Below are 16,572 nucleotides of genomic sequence, written 5' to 3' on the forward strand. Positions count from 1 at the left end.
CACTCTGTGGGGTCCCCAGCAGGTGCGGGAATACCTGTATTTCCTGGATGCTTTCCTCCTCCCTGGCATCCACCTTCTTCTCAACCCCCTCGCCACGGAGCAAGGCTTCCAGCGTGGTGCTCTCTGAGGTGAACCCATCCTTCTTCAGGGGAAGCTCCACTTCTGAAAAACAAAGATAGAAAGGCAAGTCAGGCCACTAGAAGCAGGCAGGGCAGGAGGGACAGTCCTGGAGGACACGCAGGGCCCAGGGCTCCTGAGGACTCGGGGCCTGTGCTCTCTCCTCCTGGAGGGAGAGGAACATTGGAGCCCTGTCCAGCTTTTCCATCTCCATTTCATAATCCAGAGACAGATTCCGACCATGCCCACACCCCCAGAGGAAGCTGAGCCAGAGCAGAAAGGGTGCGGGGTGGATGTGGGCTCACACAGCCATGCTTCTGCCTCTCCAGCCATGACATCGGACAAGGCAGGCGTCAGGAGCGTGGAACCCTTATTGCATCCACAAAGCAGGGATAACAATACCCAACCCCACAGGTGGTTTTGTAAGGGGACATGTGTTCATTTGCGGGAAAGTGTTTCAAAAACTCAAGCAATGCACAATGCTGGCAACCAAGTATGCTCATTCCCTCCTATCCCAGCTCTTGTCTGTCAACCCCATGACCTCCTCATGGCCATGCTGGCTGCCCAGCTCTGGTTTCCTCCATGAAAAGCTAGATCAGCCTCAGAAAGGTTGTTCTCTTCAACCCAGGGGGAAATGAGAGCTTCAAAAGCCACGGGAAGAGGAGCGAGGGCGAATGCCTCACAAGCCCCGGATGAGCAGAGTGGCCACTGCACAGCCACGCCACAACCTTTTTTTCTGAAGGTATCAGGAGTTTGATCAGCTACCTGGGGCTTGAGAAGAGAAGCCCTGGGGTTGCCAGCAGAGAAGTGGCAACCTGAGCCAGCCCTGCCCAGAAGAGACACCAGAGAGAAGCTGAACCCCTTCCTCCAGGAGTCCCAAACTCCTGACCTGACAGAGGGTTGGTGTATTTCTTTCTTTCCTTCCCTCCTTTCTTTCCTTTCCCTCCCTCCCTCCTTTCTTTCTTTCCATTCTCTTTCTTTCTTTCTTTCTTTCTTTCTCCCTCCCTTCTTTCTTTCTCTTTCTTTCTCTCTCTCTCTTTTAGAGACAGGGTCTTACTTTTTCACCCAGGCTGGAGCGCAGTGGCACTATCATAGCTCACTGCAGCCTCAAACTTCTGGCCTCAAGCAATCCATCTGCCTCAGCCTCCCAAAGCACTGGGGTTACAGGCATGAGCCACCATCCCCTGCTGTTTTTTTTAATTAAAGATGCAAACCTAAGGTACAGGTGATCATTCTGATTTACTAAAATATTTCTTCAACCTCTCCTCTGATCCTGGACCTCATATCCCCACACTGCCACAGTTTGATATGTGGTCCTTACCATTGCACCAGGTAAGCTGGGGGCAGGAACTATGATGCAGTGGTGCCCCAGAAAACAGGAGAGATGAATGGCCTGCTCTTTTGGGGGTATTGAGAGTTTAGTGTAGGGACTATTTACAGAGATGGGGAGAGGTGATTAAGGGATCTGACAAGGCAGGTTAAAGCATCCCAGGTGGGTTTTGGGCAGGGGTGAGGGTGGGGAGGGGCCATTACTGCTGCTGCTATTTTTGGAGGGACAGAGGGAGAGTGCTTGCAAGAACCTGGAGATAGCACCATTAGCAGAGCCCCAGGACAGGAGCTATGGCTTGCAGGAGCCAGGAACCAAGGGAAGAAACAATCCAACCACTCTCTCCATCCATCCTCCATCAGCCTGCTGCGTCCTCTCCCAAGGGCCAACCTTAAACAGAAGCAAGAGGGGAAGGGAGCCCCCTTCACACAGCCTACCGAGCTCTGAGCAGGGTGAAGACGGAAAAGCATGGATCTGGAGGGGCAAATGGAAAGAGCAGCACCACCGAGTCTGCTCCACTGGGCTCTGTCCTGACTCCAACAGAATCCTACCTGCGCTTTCCACTTCCTCCTCCAGAAACAGAGGGAGTCTGACCAATCCATGAGGAAGCAGCAAGCGGGCATCTATTAAAACTGAACAAATGCACACCTGTGGGTGACTGGCCCCCAGAAAAAGAAGGTGGGAAGGAGAAACAGCATCTAAAATCTCTTGAGAAACAAAGTCTTTGGGATTTTTCCTACCAAAAAACGAGAGCAAAGGATCCACTTCCCATCAAGGAGCGCTACCACGAAATCAGCCACCTCTGAATCCATCTATCCATTCAACAGATATTTACTGAGCACCTGCCATAGGACCACCACTGTGCTGGGACTAGGGACATAGGAGGTGAACCAAATAAAGACAGGCCCTGCCTTTAGGAGGCTTACAGTCCAAAGAGACAGATAGTAAATGCTAAATACAAAATCAAAACGCAATTACAAATTGTCATAAGTGTTATGGAGGAAAACGACAGAATGAAATGTGAAAGAATATAGGTAACGGGGTCTACCTTAGATCAGGGAGTCAGGGAAGGCCTGTATGATGAAGTTACATTTAAGGCGAGTGTCAGACAAACAGCCAACTATCTGCTTTAATGAGTTCATGGAGTACATCTTAATATCCTGCTCTGATGACATATTACTCTTTCTCCCAAGTCAGAAAAGTCTTCCAAATGTCTACTCTAAAGCAATTAGCATGTGCTGCCTCATGTCCTGTCCTCAGTCAAAAGAGAACAGCTGGTCACAATCCCTCAAACTTATAATAATCATATATACATAGAGTTGAAGTTCATATTTTAGTATCCCCCTTAGCCTTCGCAGCACTAAATAAATCCTATTTATTAGTGTTATTTCCCAGAATGGTACAGCATTTTAGAGCTAGAAAAGACCTTATAGATCATCTAATTCAATCATCTCATTTTGTAGATGCATCACCGGAGACCCAGAAAAGTTAAGTAACCACCAACAGCCACACAGCAGGATGAGAATGCAGCTGAATGATCTTTCCAAGTTGCCACTGAAATCACGACAATGGCCCCCTCTCATTGTATTCTTATTAGTGGTTGACAGGCTTAGGCTGAGCCCTGACTGAGCTTTGGTACATCCGTGTACATGCAGAGGGCTTGGCAAGCAGCAAACATTCAAAACTTAGCAGCTGTTACTGCTACATATCAATCCCCACTACACCCAAGAGCACAGTTATTAACCCATTTTACAGATGAGGGCAGTGCAGCTTATAGAGGTTGAGAACTTGCTTGATATCACACAGCTGGTAAGGGGCAAAGCCCGGCCTTAAACTCAATCTGCCTTCAGACCCAGTCACCTAGTTAGGCTGCATGGACTCCATCCTGTCTCTCTGTGGTCCTTCCTTGAAAAGTCTTTTTCCAAACCTTTATGCATTTTCATTACATTCTGAGACTCACTCCATAGTTTTCATATTTCAGGATAAAAGGCAGATCTTTAACTGAGGATGAGGGCAGGTTTGTGCCATGGTTTTGGGTTCTGCTCTATACGATCATCCCCAAGCAATGTTCACCATTCTGCAACAGTATCTACCCACTATAGAATGTTCCATCAATAGTGAACTTGCCCCTCTTCCTTCTCCTGCTCCTCCTTCCTCCTCTGATAAATATGCCTCCATCCTGCTTTCCCATAATTGAATCTACTCTCTTGGTCCTCTTTAACCAAACTTTACCAGATAGGCACAGTAGAAGAATCAAGAGGGAAAACAGAACCAAATGGGAAAAGTGAAATGGAAAAAGCAAGAAGGGATCTCCAATAGCATCGAGAGTCCAATCCCTTAAACAGAAAAGTGAAGCACAGAAAGATATAGAGATTCTCCCAGGATCACAGAGACATTTAGTGGCATCTTGCTTCCCTAATTACCACAATAGTTGATTTGCTCCCATAGATTCTGCCTTCAAACAGCCCTGGAGTCAAACCCTAGCCTTGCCATGTATTAGTAAAGGGACCATGGGCTAGCTACGTAACCTAAGCCTCCATTTCCATATGTGTTAAATGGGTGTGGTCATAGTATCTATTTCAGTGTTGGCGAATCAAACATGGTAATGCGCTACATAAAGAAACTCTAAAAGAATCCACACACAAAAAAACTAGTGTGATAAATAGGGTAGAAGATGAGGCTTATCAACTTTTGTTTTATTCTATTCAAAACTTAGATTCAAAATTAGATCATATATGTAAAGAATCTATAACATTTTAAGTATCCTAAAAATGCTAGATGTTATTCCCTAAGTTTGAATAGTTTTGATTTCAATGGTACAGCTGCACTGTCCAACAGAAATGTAATACCGGCCACTTATGTAATTTTTAACTTACTAGTAGTCACATGTAGAAAAAGGAAGAAAGTCAGGTGTCATTAATTTTAATAAGATATTTTATCCAATCTGGTATTTCTAAAACATTACCATTCAACATGAAATCAACATAAAAATATGGATGCAAAATTTTACATTCTTTTATCTGCATTGTCTTCAAAGTCTGGTGGGTATTTTCCATTCAGAGCGTATCTCAATTCAGACTAGCCACATTTCAAGAGCTCCATAGCCACAGGTGGCTACCAGCTACCATAATGGACAGTGCAGATTTGCAGCATTAAAAATAACATTAACTATGACTTTGCTTCCAAAAAATGGAAAGAATTTTACTGTGGTTCTTAATGTTGCCCACGTAATAGCTGCCGAGTGCCATTCCAAGAGCAGAGTTCTAGCGGATCACTGCAAACCCTGGTTGCAAAGTATGATGGGTAAGGCCTGCAAGGTCAGAGTGAAAGGGTAGCCATCCCTCCCTACAAACAAACACAGGGTGCACTCTGCCTCCTGACCACAGGAGGTCCCAGAGTGAAGGAGGAAGAAAGGTAACAGGTCCAAGCCCTTGCACAATGTATGTCCTAAACACACTTCTATTGAGCCCTTAGGGATTTCATTTATCCAATTTTATTTGAATATGGCCCATCTGGATATAGGATTTAATAATTCTTTGAAAGTGTACTCATTTTGAACCTCACACAAACTTGGGGCCCACATAACCCGACAGGAGCCATTGAACCTTTAACATTAAAAGAAAATGGTCCAAAACACACACATAATTCATCTTTAAATTAGCCTGATTTTATACACATGGATATAAACTCATGGATCGTTACTCTCTCCAGAGCGGCAGCAGCTGTCACCCAAGCCAGCCGCCTCCCTGGGCCCCCGTAAGCAGCTCTGCCTCTACTTCTAATTGGGAACAGAGATACTCCTTGGGTGACTTCCAGCACGATCCATCACACCAGAGACAGCTTCTGTGCAAACTGAAGCAAATCGGTTTCTAAATAAGAAAAAACCTCCTAGACAAACAAGGATTGAAGCATAGAAAGTCTTTTAAAAACAACCAAAAAAAGCACAAATAAAAGCAAAAAAAAAAACCACACACACACACACACACAGAAATTTCCAGCAAAGAGCAATGGCTTCTTCTCTTTAGGGCTACAGACAGGGCAGCCATCCTCTTGGGTGCAGATCAAAGCCACAAGCTTTTGACACAGGTGCCCCAAGCCTGCCATCCAATGCACTGGAAAGCAAAGCTTCCACTGGGTTGTTGGAGCCACCGAGCTCATTAACAGGATGCAGGCGAGATGAGTCTGAAAGTGCAACATGGGAGCACAGTGAGTAATTAAATCCCAGGTCATTTAAAAATGCAAACGCCACGAATGTCATGAGCTCCCCAAGCCTCTGACTCCTTCTCCTTCGTTATTTGGCTCAGGATGGAGGACTGGAAACCTGCAAGTCGTATATGGATTATAATAAAATATGCCATATAGAAAACAGATTAAGACAGTTCTTCTTTGGGGAAATATACAAGGAGAGGAGCTGTCTGTTAGCTGTCGAGTTTGCAAGAGATACCATCTTTCGGGAGGCAGTGTGTTCTGCCAACAGACAGACTGCCCCAAGGGAAATTGTGGTGAAACACCCCGACAAGGCGCATCCATCCGTCCATCCATCATGGGCTCCCTCTGATGCAGGGGCCTGGAAATAGAGTTATGGTGCAAAAGGGAGGGAGAAATCCCACAGACAATGGCAAAGAATCCTCCTGCTAGATCATGAGTGCTCAATTTTTTTTTTTTTTAGCTGCCTCTAGTTTTTCTTCAAAAATACAAACGTGCAGTTTTCTCGTCTGGGTGCTTATTATATTGAGGAGTTAAGCTCATCATATTTCCTTGGATTTATACATCAACTTACACGAAGGAGAAAAGAGCTTAAGAATCATTATTTCATTTATCCCCATCAGACTGTCAGACTCGTGAGGAGGGAGAAGGGAGGGAGGTATTGTTATCTCTCACCTCACAGGGGAAGAGACTGGGGAGGGGGATCAGAGACCTGATTTCCTAAGATGGTGGCAGGCCCAGGGATCCATCTGCTCATTCCCTAGGGGTGCCACTTTCTTGGCTGCCTTTGACTCCCTGTTTTGTGACTCATAAAGCTCTAAATAGATGAGGTTCACATTGAGGACCCATCACCCAGGCTGCACCCTGCAGGCCCTGTTACCACTTGCTTTAGAATCTCAGGATATCCATATAACAGGAGGACTCATCCCTCCCCCATATGGCCTCTGCTGCACCTACCCTCTCACCCCTAAGTAGACACGCCAGGATGGGTTCCGGCATCCAGATATCAGGACCACAGATAAGCATTCCCCCACCCAGAGATACAGAAAAACACCCACACTGCCCAAGGAAGCTCACCACTGAGCTGCCAGCAGACCAGGTAAATGCAGCTACCAGGAGGGTGAGACGGGGAGGGTGGTGGGAGTGGACAGAGTGCGGGCAGCATTTCCAAAGGCAAGGTCGGGGAATCAGGAGAGGCTGGTCAGATGGTACAGAGTGTCAGTCAGACAGGAGGAATATGTTCTGGAGATCTGTTGTGCAGCATGGTGACTCCAGTTATTAGTAATGAAAATTGCTAAGAGAGTCAATCTTAAATGTTCTCATGCACACACAAAAAATGACAAGAATGTGGAGTGATAGATACATTAACTAGCTTCATTTAGTCATTTCACAATGTATATATATATTTAAACATCACACTGTATGCCATAAATATATATAACTTTTATTTGTCAATTATGCCTTAATAAAGCTCGGAGGGAATAAAAAAGTAAATAATAAATAAAAATGCAGGCTGGGAGCAGTGGTTCACGCCTACAATCCCAATATTTTGGGAGGCGAGGTGGGTGGATAACTTGAGGTCAGGAGTTTCAGACCAGCCTGGCCTACATGGTGAAATACCATTTCTACCAAAAAAACACAAAAATTAGCCATGCGGGATCGTACGCACCTGTAGTCCCAGTGACTCGAGAGGCTGAGGTGGGAGAATCGCTTGAACCTGGAAGAGGGAGGTTGCAGTGAGCCAAGATTCATGCCACTGCGCTCCAGCCTAGGTGACAGAGTGAGACTCCGTCTCAAAAAAAAAAAAAAAAAAAAAATGCATAGTTCAAAGAAACACAGACAACCGGAAAGTGCAAAAAGCTGCCCTGGGGTGAACTCTCAGCTCCATTACCCTAAAGCACACACTTGGCCTTGATCTCCTTATCTGTAAAACTGGGAGAACAAAACCCACTTCCCACTGTTGTTATGGGGCCAAAGGAGATAATACAGATGAAGTGTCTGGCACAGGTGAGATGCTCAATAAGTATGAGCTCCCTTCTTTCCACCTCCTACAGTTTCCCTCTCCTTGGGCTTTTCAGCAAAAAAAAACCCTCACCTTTCTGACACTCTAAGACCACCAGATGTGGTGAGTGAGGCACAGCTAAGCCCACCATGGGCATGAGCCCAGGAAGGATGGAAACAAACGGAATCTGAAGCAGGTAAGAGGATGGAAGAGGCCAAGAACGAGACGCAGCTGGAAAGCAGACGCTGGTGTTGCTCCAAGTCCAGGGTGGCCATTGCTCCTGGAGCTTCGGGGTAAAAAATCATGGCAGAGCCACAGTGGAAGATACCCTGCTTTATTCCTTCATTTGGCAAGTAATTATCAAGCACCTACTATGTATCGACTCTGTTCTAGGTGCTGGGGCAATGACTCTGAAGAAAAGAGACAAAAAATCCCGGCCCTCATAGAATTTATATTCTAGCAAGAGAGAAACAATACATGAAGCAAACAAGTGAAACCTTCAGTGTGACAGATGGTAATCAGTGCTTTGGAGGAAAAACAGAGCCAAGGAGGAGAAGTTGGAGTGTCAGGGTGATGGGAGGGGGGTTACACTTTTAAATGTGGCCAGGAAAGTGCAAGCCTGAAGGCAGAGAGGGAGGGGGCTACGCTGACATCCAGGCAAAGACGTTCCAGGCAAAGGGGCCTTCAGCACAAAAGCTCTGAAGCCGGCCCATCTGCCTGGAGCACGGTGAGCCAGGGGGATGGTAGGAGACCAGCTTGGGGAGCTACAGGGGCATTGAAGGCCATGTAGGCTCCTGCAAGAATGTTGGCGTCCACCCCAAATGCAATGGCAAGCCGCTGGAGGTGTTGAGCAAAGCATGATATAATGATGCCTACATGCTAACAGAATCACTCTGAGAATAAGTGAAGGGGGTCGGAGCAGATGTGGGGTGACCAGTGAGGAGTTACTGCAAAATGTATGGCATCTCTTAATGAGTTTGGTGCATGGGGAGGGAGCTATGCACGATATGGACAGAGCTCTGTCTTCATGGTACTAATATTGTGGTTCTCAGATGTGTCCTGGGGGCAGTAAGCACTGGGGAGCAGGCCCCTGAGCAGGCAGCTTCCCCACCAGTGAACCAGGATGGAGGCCAAGTGGAGAGGCTGGTGTCAATGCAAAGGGGGCAAAGGTGTGAAGCCATACCAGGGTGAGTCCACGGAGGAATGGCTCTTCAAGAAGAAAGTGGACCAGCCTAGGCCAAGGGCAGGGGAAAAGATCCAGCCACATGGGCCTGGCCTGGCATACCATGGTTTAACAGGTGTAGTAAAAGCAGAGAGGAGGCCTTCCCAGTTCATCTCTGTGCCCTGGGCCATGGGTGCCTCGGGGCTGAGTTCTGGGACATAGGAGTGAGGTCCTGCAAGCTGTGGTTCTGGTAAAGGTGGGTCCCACGGCCAAGTTCTAGGTCATCTATAGACTGGGGCCTTTTAAAAGGCTATAAGACAGAGCTGGGCATGGTTGCGCATGCCTGAATTCCCAGCTACTCAGGAGGCTGAGGCAGGAGGAGGATCACGTGAACACAGGAGTTCAAATATAGCCTAAGGAACACAGCAAGGCCCGTCTCTAAAAATAAATAAATAAAATAAAATGAATAGACTCTAAGGCAGAATGAGTTGCCATTCTGGGCCAGATGGCACACACTTTTCCAGTGGGGCAGCGGGCTGTCTGCAGCAAATTCATTGTCGGTGCTGGGGACGGGAACTGTGTTGCAGAGACCCACCCAGCAGTGCAGTGTGGAGGTAGAATCACAGTGCCTCCTCACACTTGCCAAGTCCTCCACCCTCCATCCCACATGCCTCTCAGAATAACCCCGCAAAATCACCATGACCCACATCTCACAGATGAAGGACTGAGGCAGGAGTGGTTAGGAAATTGTCCAAAATCACACAGCCAGTGGCTGGAGGGATCTAGACTTGAACCTAGGCCTGTGATCCCTGTTTGGTGCCTCTCCTCCTGCAGAGCAAGGATATTTGGACAGGGAAGACCCCTACAACCCAAAACCAAACAGCCAAGATGGCAACACTTGGGCCCCCCAGGCCAGGCTGGGAACCACAAGGGAAGCCAAGCTCAGCCGCCCCAGGCCTCTCCTCTCTGGCGGAGCCTCCCTCATCTGTGAAGCAGAGATGATGAGAGCTAAGTCATGTTCTGCAAGGTTAAGATCAAACACCAGACATGTCTCTTTCCCTCATCCCTTTAGAAATCTTTACTGCCCATGTACTATGTGCCAAGCCTCATGCTGGGTGCTAGGGATACAGATGAAGAAACAGATGGGCCCTCGCCGTCAAGTTGTCCACCTCCCAGTGGGCAGAGGTACAGGTGAGCAGCCGATGGCATAACTGGGTTATCCCTCAGACTCACAACTCATGCTCTACACGTGGCTCTGCCAGGTCCCACTGCAAAACATGACCGTGGACACTCAGCAGCAGCCGTGCCACTGTCCTGCCCACTGCCTGCTGCCGGCCCACCTCCTCGGCCAGCCCAAGCTCCCAGAGCCCTGCAGAACACCAGCAGAGCTGGGGAACATGAGCAGAGCTGAGGACACACAGACTTCGTCCCCCAGTCCCTGCTCCTTTCCTGAGACGGACAGGAAGGCAAAAGGAGCAGGTCACTTCCAGCACGTAATAGCCACAGCCTGAGTGGGGGCTGCACGCCCTGCCCACCTTGCTCCAGCTCCCCTTCTCATGAGGCCAACCAGAGCTGATGAAGCTGCCAGTGCAGGCCTCCAGATGGATGGCTGCAGGCTCTGACACTGCAGGAAAGAGATAAATGACTGGTCATTTCCCCCTGATGCACTTGAAGGCATCCATTCTCCCAGCCGTACCAAGCTCAGGCAACCCCCACCGCCCAGAGACAGATAAGCACTGACAGATGGGGGTGGGAGCCGGAGCGTCCTTCCCCCTCGGAAGGACACAGCCAGACTCCTCTGCAGGCCGGGAGAAGGTCGCGTTGTCCATTGGCTCACACCTGGCTCGAGGCTCCGCGGGTCCCTTCCTCCATCTCCCCCTTCTTGCCCACCCCCGCCTGGCTCATCCATCTGAAGAGCACACGGCAGAGGGGGAAGGCTGGGGGCAGAAGGAGCCGCTGACAGGCTCATCAATCTCAGGTTACATGCTTGGCACCTCGGCGCTCCTTAAGTTGTTCCCGGATTGGGAGGGTGTCGCAGGAGCCAGGGGCACTGTCTTGAGGAGAAGAGAAATCGCACCGAACATCAGAGAGCAAATGGTGGAGAAGCCTGGAGACTATTAAAATGTGGGCCATGTACAAAAGCAGTAGGGAACTAATTAAGATGCAGGATTTTCAAAAGCTGGGGAAGTTGGCCGCAGCCTGCTCCCATCTGTAGAGTTCTGGCAGTTCGGCGCAGCAGGGACAGCACCCTGGGCGGGTGAAGTAGGCCTCACCACCCCTGCTCGAGCTGGCGAGACTCAAGTCCCTCCGCCCGGACCACCCCTTTGGGAGATAACCCTCTGCAGGTCCCTACGACTTGCTTGTTGGCCAGCCTGTGGCCCTCTCTGCTTTGGGACACCTTAAGCCACTGTCATCTTCAGGGCGCATGCCCTCTTGTCTGAGTTTCCCCCAACAACATGGGATGGGGGCGATCATCCTGGTCATTCATCCCCAGTCATTGAAGGACTGCCAAAAACAGAAAAAATACAAGAGAAAGAACACTATCCCTGGCTGCCCTCCCTCCCATCACCCTCGGAATTCGGCAAGGGTGGCAAAGAGCCACCCTGCTCCCCAAGAGTCCTGGAGCAGAAGGGATCGACAAGGCCTCAGGTGCATTCCAGGTACAGGAGGAGTGTCAACTGTAAAGCCCTTTTCATCTGCGGGTCCAGGATAAGTGAGTTTGTCGGGCCTTGAAGCAACATGGCAGCAGCTCCAGCAGGCTCCCCATAGGGCTCCATCCCTGGCATCACCAGGATCCCCTGGGAAATTAGCTTCCTAATTCTGTGCCGCAGTTTCCCAACCTCTAAAATGAAGATAATATCTGTCCTAGACCATGGGGACCGAAGGTCTGGGGTTGAAAGATGCTAAATTGATCTAAGCAGACTATCTGGGCATTTACTTCAAGGGGACACAAGTAAAAGTTTGTTCCCAGCCTTTGTCTTTTCTTCATTCAAAAAAAAAAAAAAAGGAAAAGAAAAAGAAAGAAAGAAAGTGAAGTTAAAGGCCTCTTTTTTAATCAGCTGGCTTTTGCCCAACATCTGCTGTGCTCCCAGGCCTTCTGGTGGATATTTACTCTCCACCTTTCTCTTCTGCCAGCTCCACTCCCCCTTCACAAGGACAGAGCCCTTTTCCTGGGGAGATGGTCCGGGGGAGGCCCCTTGCTGGCACCAGGCCCCTGCCCAAGTCTTTGTGTTGTAGAATTGTGATGTCTACATCATGAAACACCTTGCGTTCGCCTCTGTGGCCAAGTGCAAGCTGCAGAGAACACTGAACTCAATTGTCAGTCACTGGGGAGAAATAATGTCGTGTGTGTTGTCCTTCAGATGCCCAGGCAAGTAGGAGGTTGCAAGATGTTTATTCAAGACTGACTAGAGGGGTGACGTTTGGTGTGAGAAACACATAGGTCCAGGGACACTGAGAACACTTTCAAATTCCAAAGAGTTCTTCCCAGATCTCAGGCCCTTCCTATCCCCATGCAGACAGATTTTTATTTTCAGCAAATAATAAAGAAACAGAAGAGGGATGGTGCATTTACCACACTGAAGGGGTGAGGACAGCAGGACTGGGAGTCACTCCAGGAGGGAATAATTTCACCCAGGAACAAATGACTCGATGTCAGCCAAGACCCAGCTCCCCACTTTTTTTGAGCCAGGGCCTCCCTCTGTCACCCAGGCTGGAGGGCAGTTGTGCAATCATGGCTCACTGCAGCCTCAACCTCGCGGACTTCATTGATCCTCCTACCTCAGCCTCCCTAGTAATGTCACCCTACAGGTGCCCACCACCACACCTGGCTAATTTTTGTGTTTTTTGTAGAGACAGGGTCTTGCCATGTCACCCAGACCCAGCTCCCCACTTTCCAGCCTGAAAGGTCCACTCATCCCACATGAGCAAAGTGCTTCAGGTGACTGAATCAGAAAAGGATGGTTCTGTGGCCCTGTCCTCAGATCTTCTCCAACAGCCCTCAAGATTCTTGAACATGCACCCCCCACTCTTTGCCCTGACCTGGTTTCCTGACACAGCTCCGCAGACCTGAGGTCAGAGAAAACTCTGACCCTCGTTACCCCTGGACTTTGTTGCTGAAACCTGCCCATCACTGCTGGACTCAGGCAGGGACAGAAAGGAATACAGGAGGGACAAGCTGAGTGTTGGCATAAATTTTTTGTGACATCTCCTCACTGTCCATAGGAGAGTCTGACGTGGAAAGAAACTCACGCCTTGAGACAATTCTGCTCCAGGCCAGTGGCCCCTCAGTCTCTTGAAGAGCAGGCAGACTATTCTCCCTCTTCCCGGAGGAGATGAGGACATGTCAGGGTGTGCTGATGGCAGAACCCAGGTGGGCTTCAACAGTACTAGGCAAAACTAGATTCCTGAGCATTCTCTGTCAAGGGGAGGTCACACCAGGAGGCTGGGAGGGAAGAAGAGGAAAAGACAGGCATCCTCAGGGGCTGGGTGTGGAGGGGCACCATGGGTGGGTGGGTTGGTTGGTTGGGTTCTTTCCAACATAACTCAGCCTTCCAGTTTCCATACATTTTAAAGAGATGCAACCCAGGATGGACAAATTATCGTTCTTCAGCAAGTTTTGCCCAGAGGATTATATACAATGTTGTACAATTTGCTTTTTGTTGTGCAATTTGTTTTTTTTTGCCACTTAGCAATATATCTTTAACATCTCTCCATTTTTTTTTACTCATTCTTTTAAAGGACAAAATAATATTCCATTCATAGAATATACAAGTACTATATATTTAACTAGTCCCCATCAATGGATCTTCTGGAAGTTTCCATTCTTTGTTGTTATTACAAACCATGCCACAATAAAAAATATATACCCAATATATATTATATGCATATATTCATTTATAGAATAAGTTCCTAGCAATAGAATGTCTAGGTCAAAGAGCATGTGTGTTTTAAATACTGGTAGGTACTATTCATTGTACCTCAAAAAGGGCATACCAATTCCATTGCAATGTGTAAAAAAGAGCCTCTCCCTCCATCTCCATTTCTGTTTCCTTCACCTGCTCCCCTCTCCTTGGGAAGGTCAGCCTCAGTCCACCCAGCTAATGATCCTCACCTCCTAGATATTTGCAGCAAATTCTCCAGAGACTCTGGCCATTGACTATCCTGAGTCACGCGCGAAGTATCAGCCAAAAAACTGAGCTCTCCTTGAGCCCAAATCAAATGGAATAAAAATAAGAGATAGTTATTTTAAAATACTGTCCAAGTTAGCCCTGTTAACCCTCCTGAGGGAGGACATACCCCCAAAAAAGGAAGGAGTCCTCTCAAGTGGAAATTGCATTTTATGAATGATGAGGGCAGAGCCTCTGGAAGTTGGGCAGGTTGTGCCCTCAAAGGGACCCCCACCAGGTGCACAGAAGAGGGGCTGAGATCTAGCTCGTGCTCTACTAACCCACCAGAAATGGCATCATACGTTTTGTAAACGTCCACCCCCCAGGGGGCACCACCCTCCACTTTTGCACAAACAAAACCATATGGGCTAGTCAAGGCCCTGGATGAAGTCACTCTTCTGAAATTTTGGCCTGTGCAAAAAATTCAAATGCAAACTTGCGTCACCTCTGGGAAGACAGTGGGTACATTTCTTTGGCTGCGCTGTTTCTCATTCTCTAGATGGGCCCTGGCTGCTTGGAGGTACCAGGCTGAGGCTCGTTACCACTGACTCCAGGGCACTCCGACGGCCTCTTCATTCACCACCCGCAGCTGCAGGCTGGCGTGGTGGTACATTCTGGGAGCCAGGCGCAGCCCCGGCTGTTCAGACTCAGAAGACGATTGGGAAATGACAAGCATCTGCCCTAGGGTTTGTGGGGGTTGTTTCTGTGTTTTTAGTAGGCCTAGTAGTAGGTCTGTTTACCCAAAGAGGGGAACAAGTTCCTCTGAGAAGGTGCTCTGCCATGTGACAGTCACTCATTCCAGCCCCAGCTGTTCATTGCTTCTCAGCATCTGGGGGCTGCTGTGGAGGAATAAGCCTGCCTTGGGGGACCCCAACTTTTCCCCCGAGGGTGGATAATTGCAAAGGCCGGCACCTGTCTCTGCAGATGGGGTCCTTCCCATCCCTGGGCTGGACTTTCACCACTGGAAACCTGGTCTAGCCACTTCTGCCTCATGCTTGGGCAGAGGCTGAAGAAGCCTCTCAAATGATCACAGATACAAGACGCCATGTGCAGGTGGGGACTTGGCTACGGAAAACCGCTAGCCCTAGGTTCTTCCTTTCCCTTCCCCTCGCATGTTACGGCAGGCCCGACAACGGGGCATGGCCAAAGCCGGCTGTGAACTCAGCTGCTCCACGTTCACCCACAGGCCAGGCATAAACACTGGCAGGCCCGTGCGCCCAAAGTAAATGTTTTTAGGCAGAAGGCACAAACACTCGAGAAATAGCTGCCTGCCTCAGTCCCACCAACATGGGCTCCTCAGATACATGAGCAGTGCAGCAAATTCTTCTTGGCTCTGTCCACAGTCTGATTTCTCTCACCTCTAAAATGGGCTCACAACCCTCTTACCTCTTCCTTCCCTCTCTACCTTCCAGGGCTATGGTAGGGACCAAGGAGCTGACATGAAAGAAAATGCTGCATGAACTACAGCATGCTCTTCAGACTCTGGTTATGATGATGATGATTAACCAGAGTGTCCCATCCCCTGGGTGGCAGCAATTGGTTGTGGGGGGGTAATAACCCCAGCCAGCTAATCTGTCCTTCCTAGGCCTTCTCTGCCACAGCTGTTGAGGGTGACTGCCTTTCTGCCGGGTGTGGTATGTGCTGAGACTGGAGCTGCTGGCAGCCGCCTCACTTACCCTATGAGATGAAGAGAGTGTTAAAGGTACAGAGAGACTGGCTGGGTGTGGTGGCTGATCCCTATAATCCCAGCATTTTGGGAGGCCCGAGGCAGGAGGATTGCTTGAGGCCAGGAGTTTGCAACCAGGCTGGGCAACATAGTGAGACCCCCGTCTCTACAAAAAAAAAAAAAAATAGCTAGGTGATATGGTTTGGCTCTGTGTCCCCACCCAAATCTCATCTTGTAGCTCCCATAATTCCCACGTGGGAGGGACCCAGTGGGAGATGATCAAATCATGGGGGAGGGTCTTTCCCATGCTGTTCTTATGATAGTGAATGGGTCTCACGAGATCTGATGGTTTTAAAAACAAGAATTTCTCTGCACAAGCTCTCTCTTTGACTGCTGCCATCCATGTAAGATGTGGCTTGCTCCTCTTTGTCTCCCCAGCCATGTGGAACTGTAAGTCCAATAAACCAGTTTCTTTTGTAAATTGCCCAGTCTCAAGTATGTGTTTATCAGCAGCATGAAAACAGACTAATGCAGTAAATTGGTACCAGTAGAGTGGGGCATTGCTGAAAAGATACCCGAAAATATGGAAGCAACTTTGCAACTGGGTAACAGGCAGAGGTTGGAAAAGTTTGGATGGCTCAGAAGAAGACAGCGAAATGTGGGAAAGTTTGGAACTTCCTAGAGACTTGTTGAATGACTTTGCCCCAAATGCTGATAGTGATATGGACAATAAAGTCCAGGTTAGGGTGGTCTCAGATGGAGATGAAAAATTTGTTGGGAACTAGAGCAAAGGTGACTCTTGTTATGTTTTATCAAAGAGACTGGGGGCATTTTGCCCCCGCCCTAGAGATTTGTGGAATGTTGAACTTGAGAGAGATGATTTAGGGTATCTGGTGGAAAAAATTTCTAAGCAGCAAAGCGTTC

The 16,572-nt window shown here is 48.6% G+C and overlaps 1 protein-coding gene across 3 annotated transcripts in view; it reads right to left on the reverse strand.

Annotated features, from left to right (window-relative positions):
* Positions 1-16,572, reverse strand: part of DPF3 (double PHD fingers 3) — a 276,138-nt gene that overhangs the window by 112,966 nt on the left and 146,600 nt on the right. For all 3 annotated transcript variants that reach the window (XR_008671183.2, XR_008671182.2, XM_019010025.4), the window contains exon 4: positions 35-162. Coding sequence is in view for 1 of the 3 variants with exons in the window: in XM_019010025.4 (XP_018865570.1) it covers positions 35-162 (128 nt within the window). In the remaining 2 variants the exon portion in view is untranslated. The remainder of the gene's footprint in view (positions 1-34; positions 163-16,572) is intronic.

Source organism: Gorilla gorilla, chromosome 15 (assembly GCF_029281585.2).
Source record: "Gorilla gorilla gorilla isolate KB3781 chromosome 15, NHGRI_mGorGor1-v2.1_pri, whole genome shotgun sequence".
Lineage (NCBI taxonomy): Eukaryota > Metazoa > Chordata > Mammalia > Primates > Hominidae > Gorilla > Gorilla gorilla.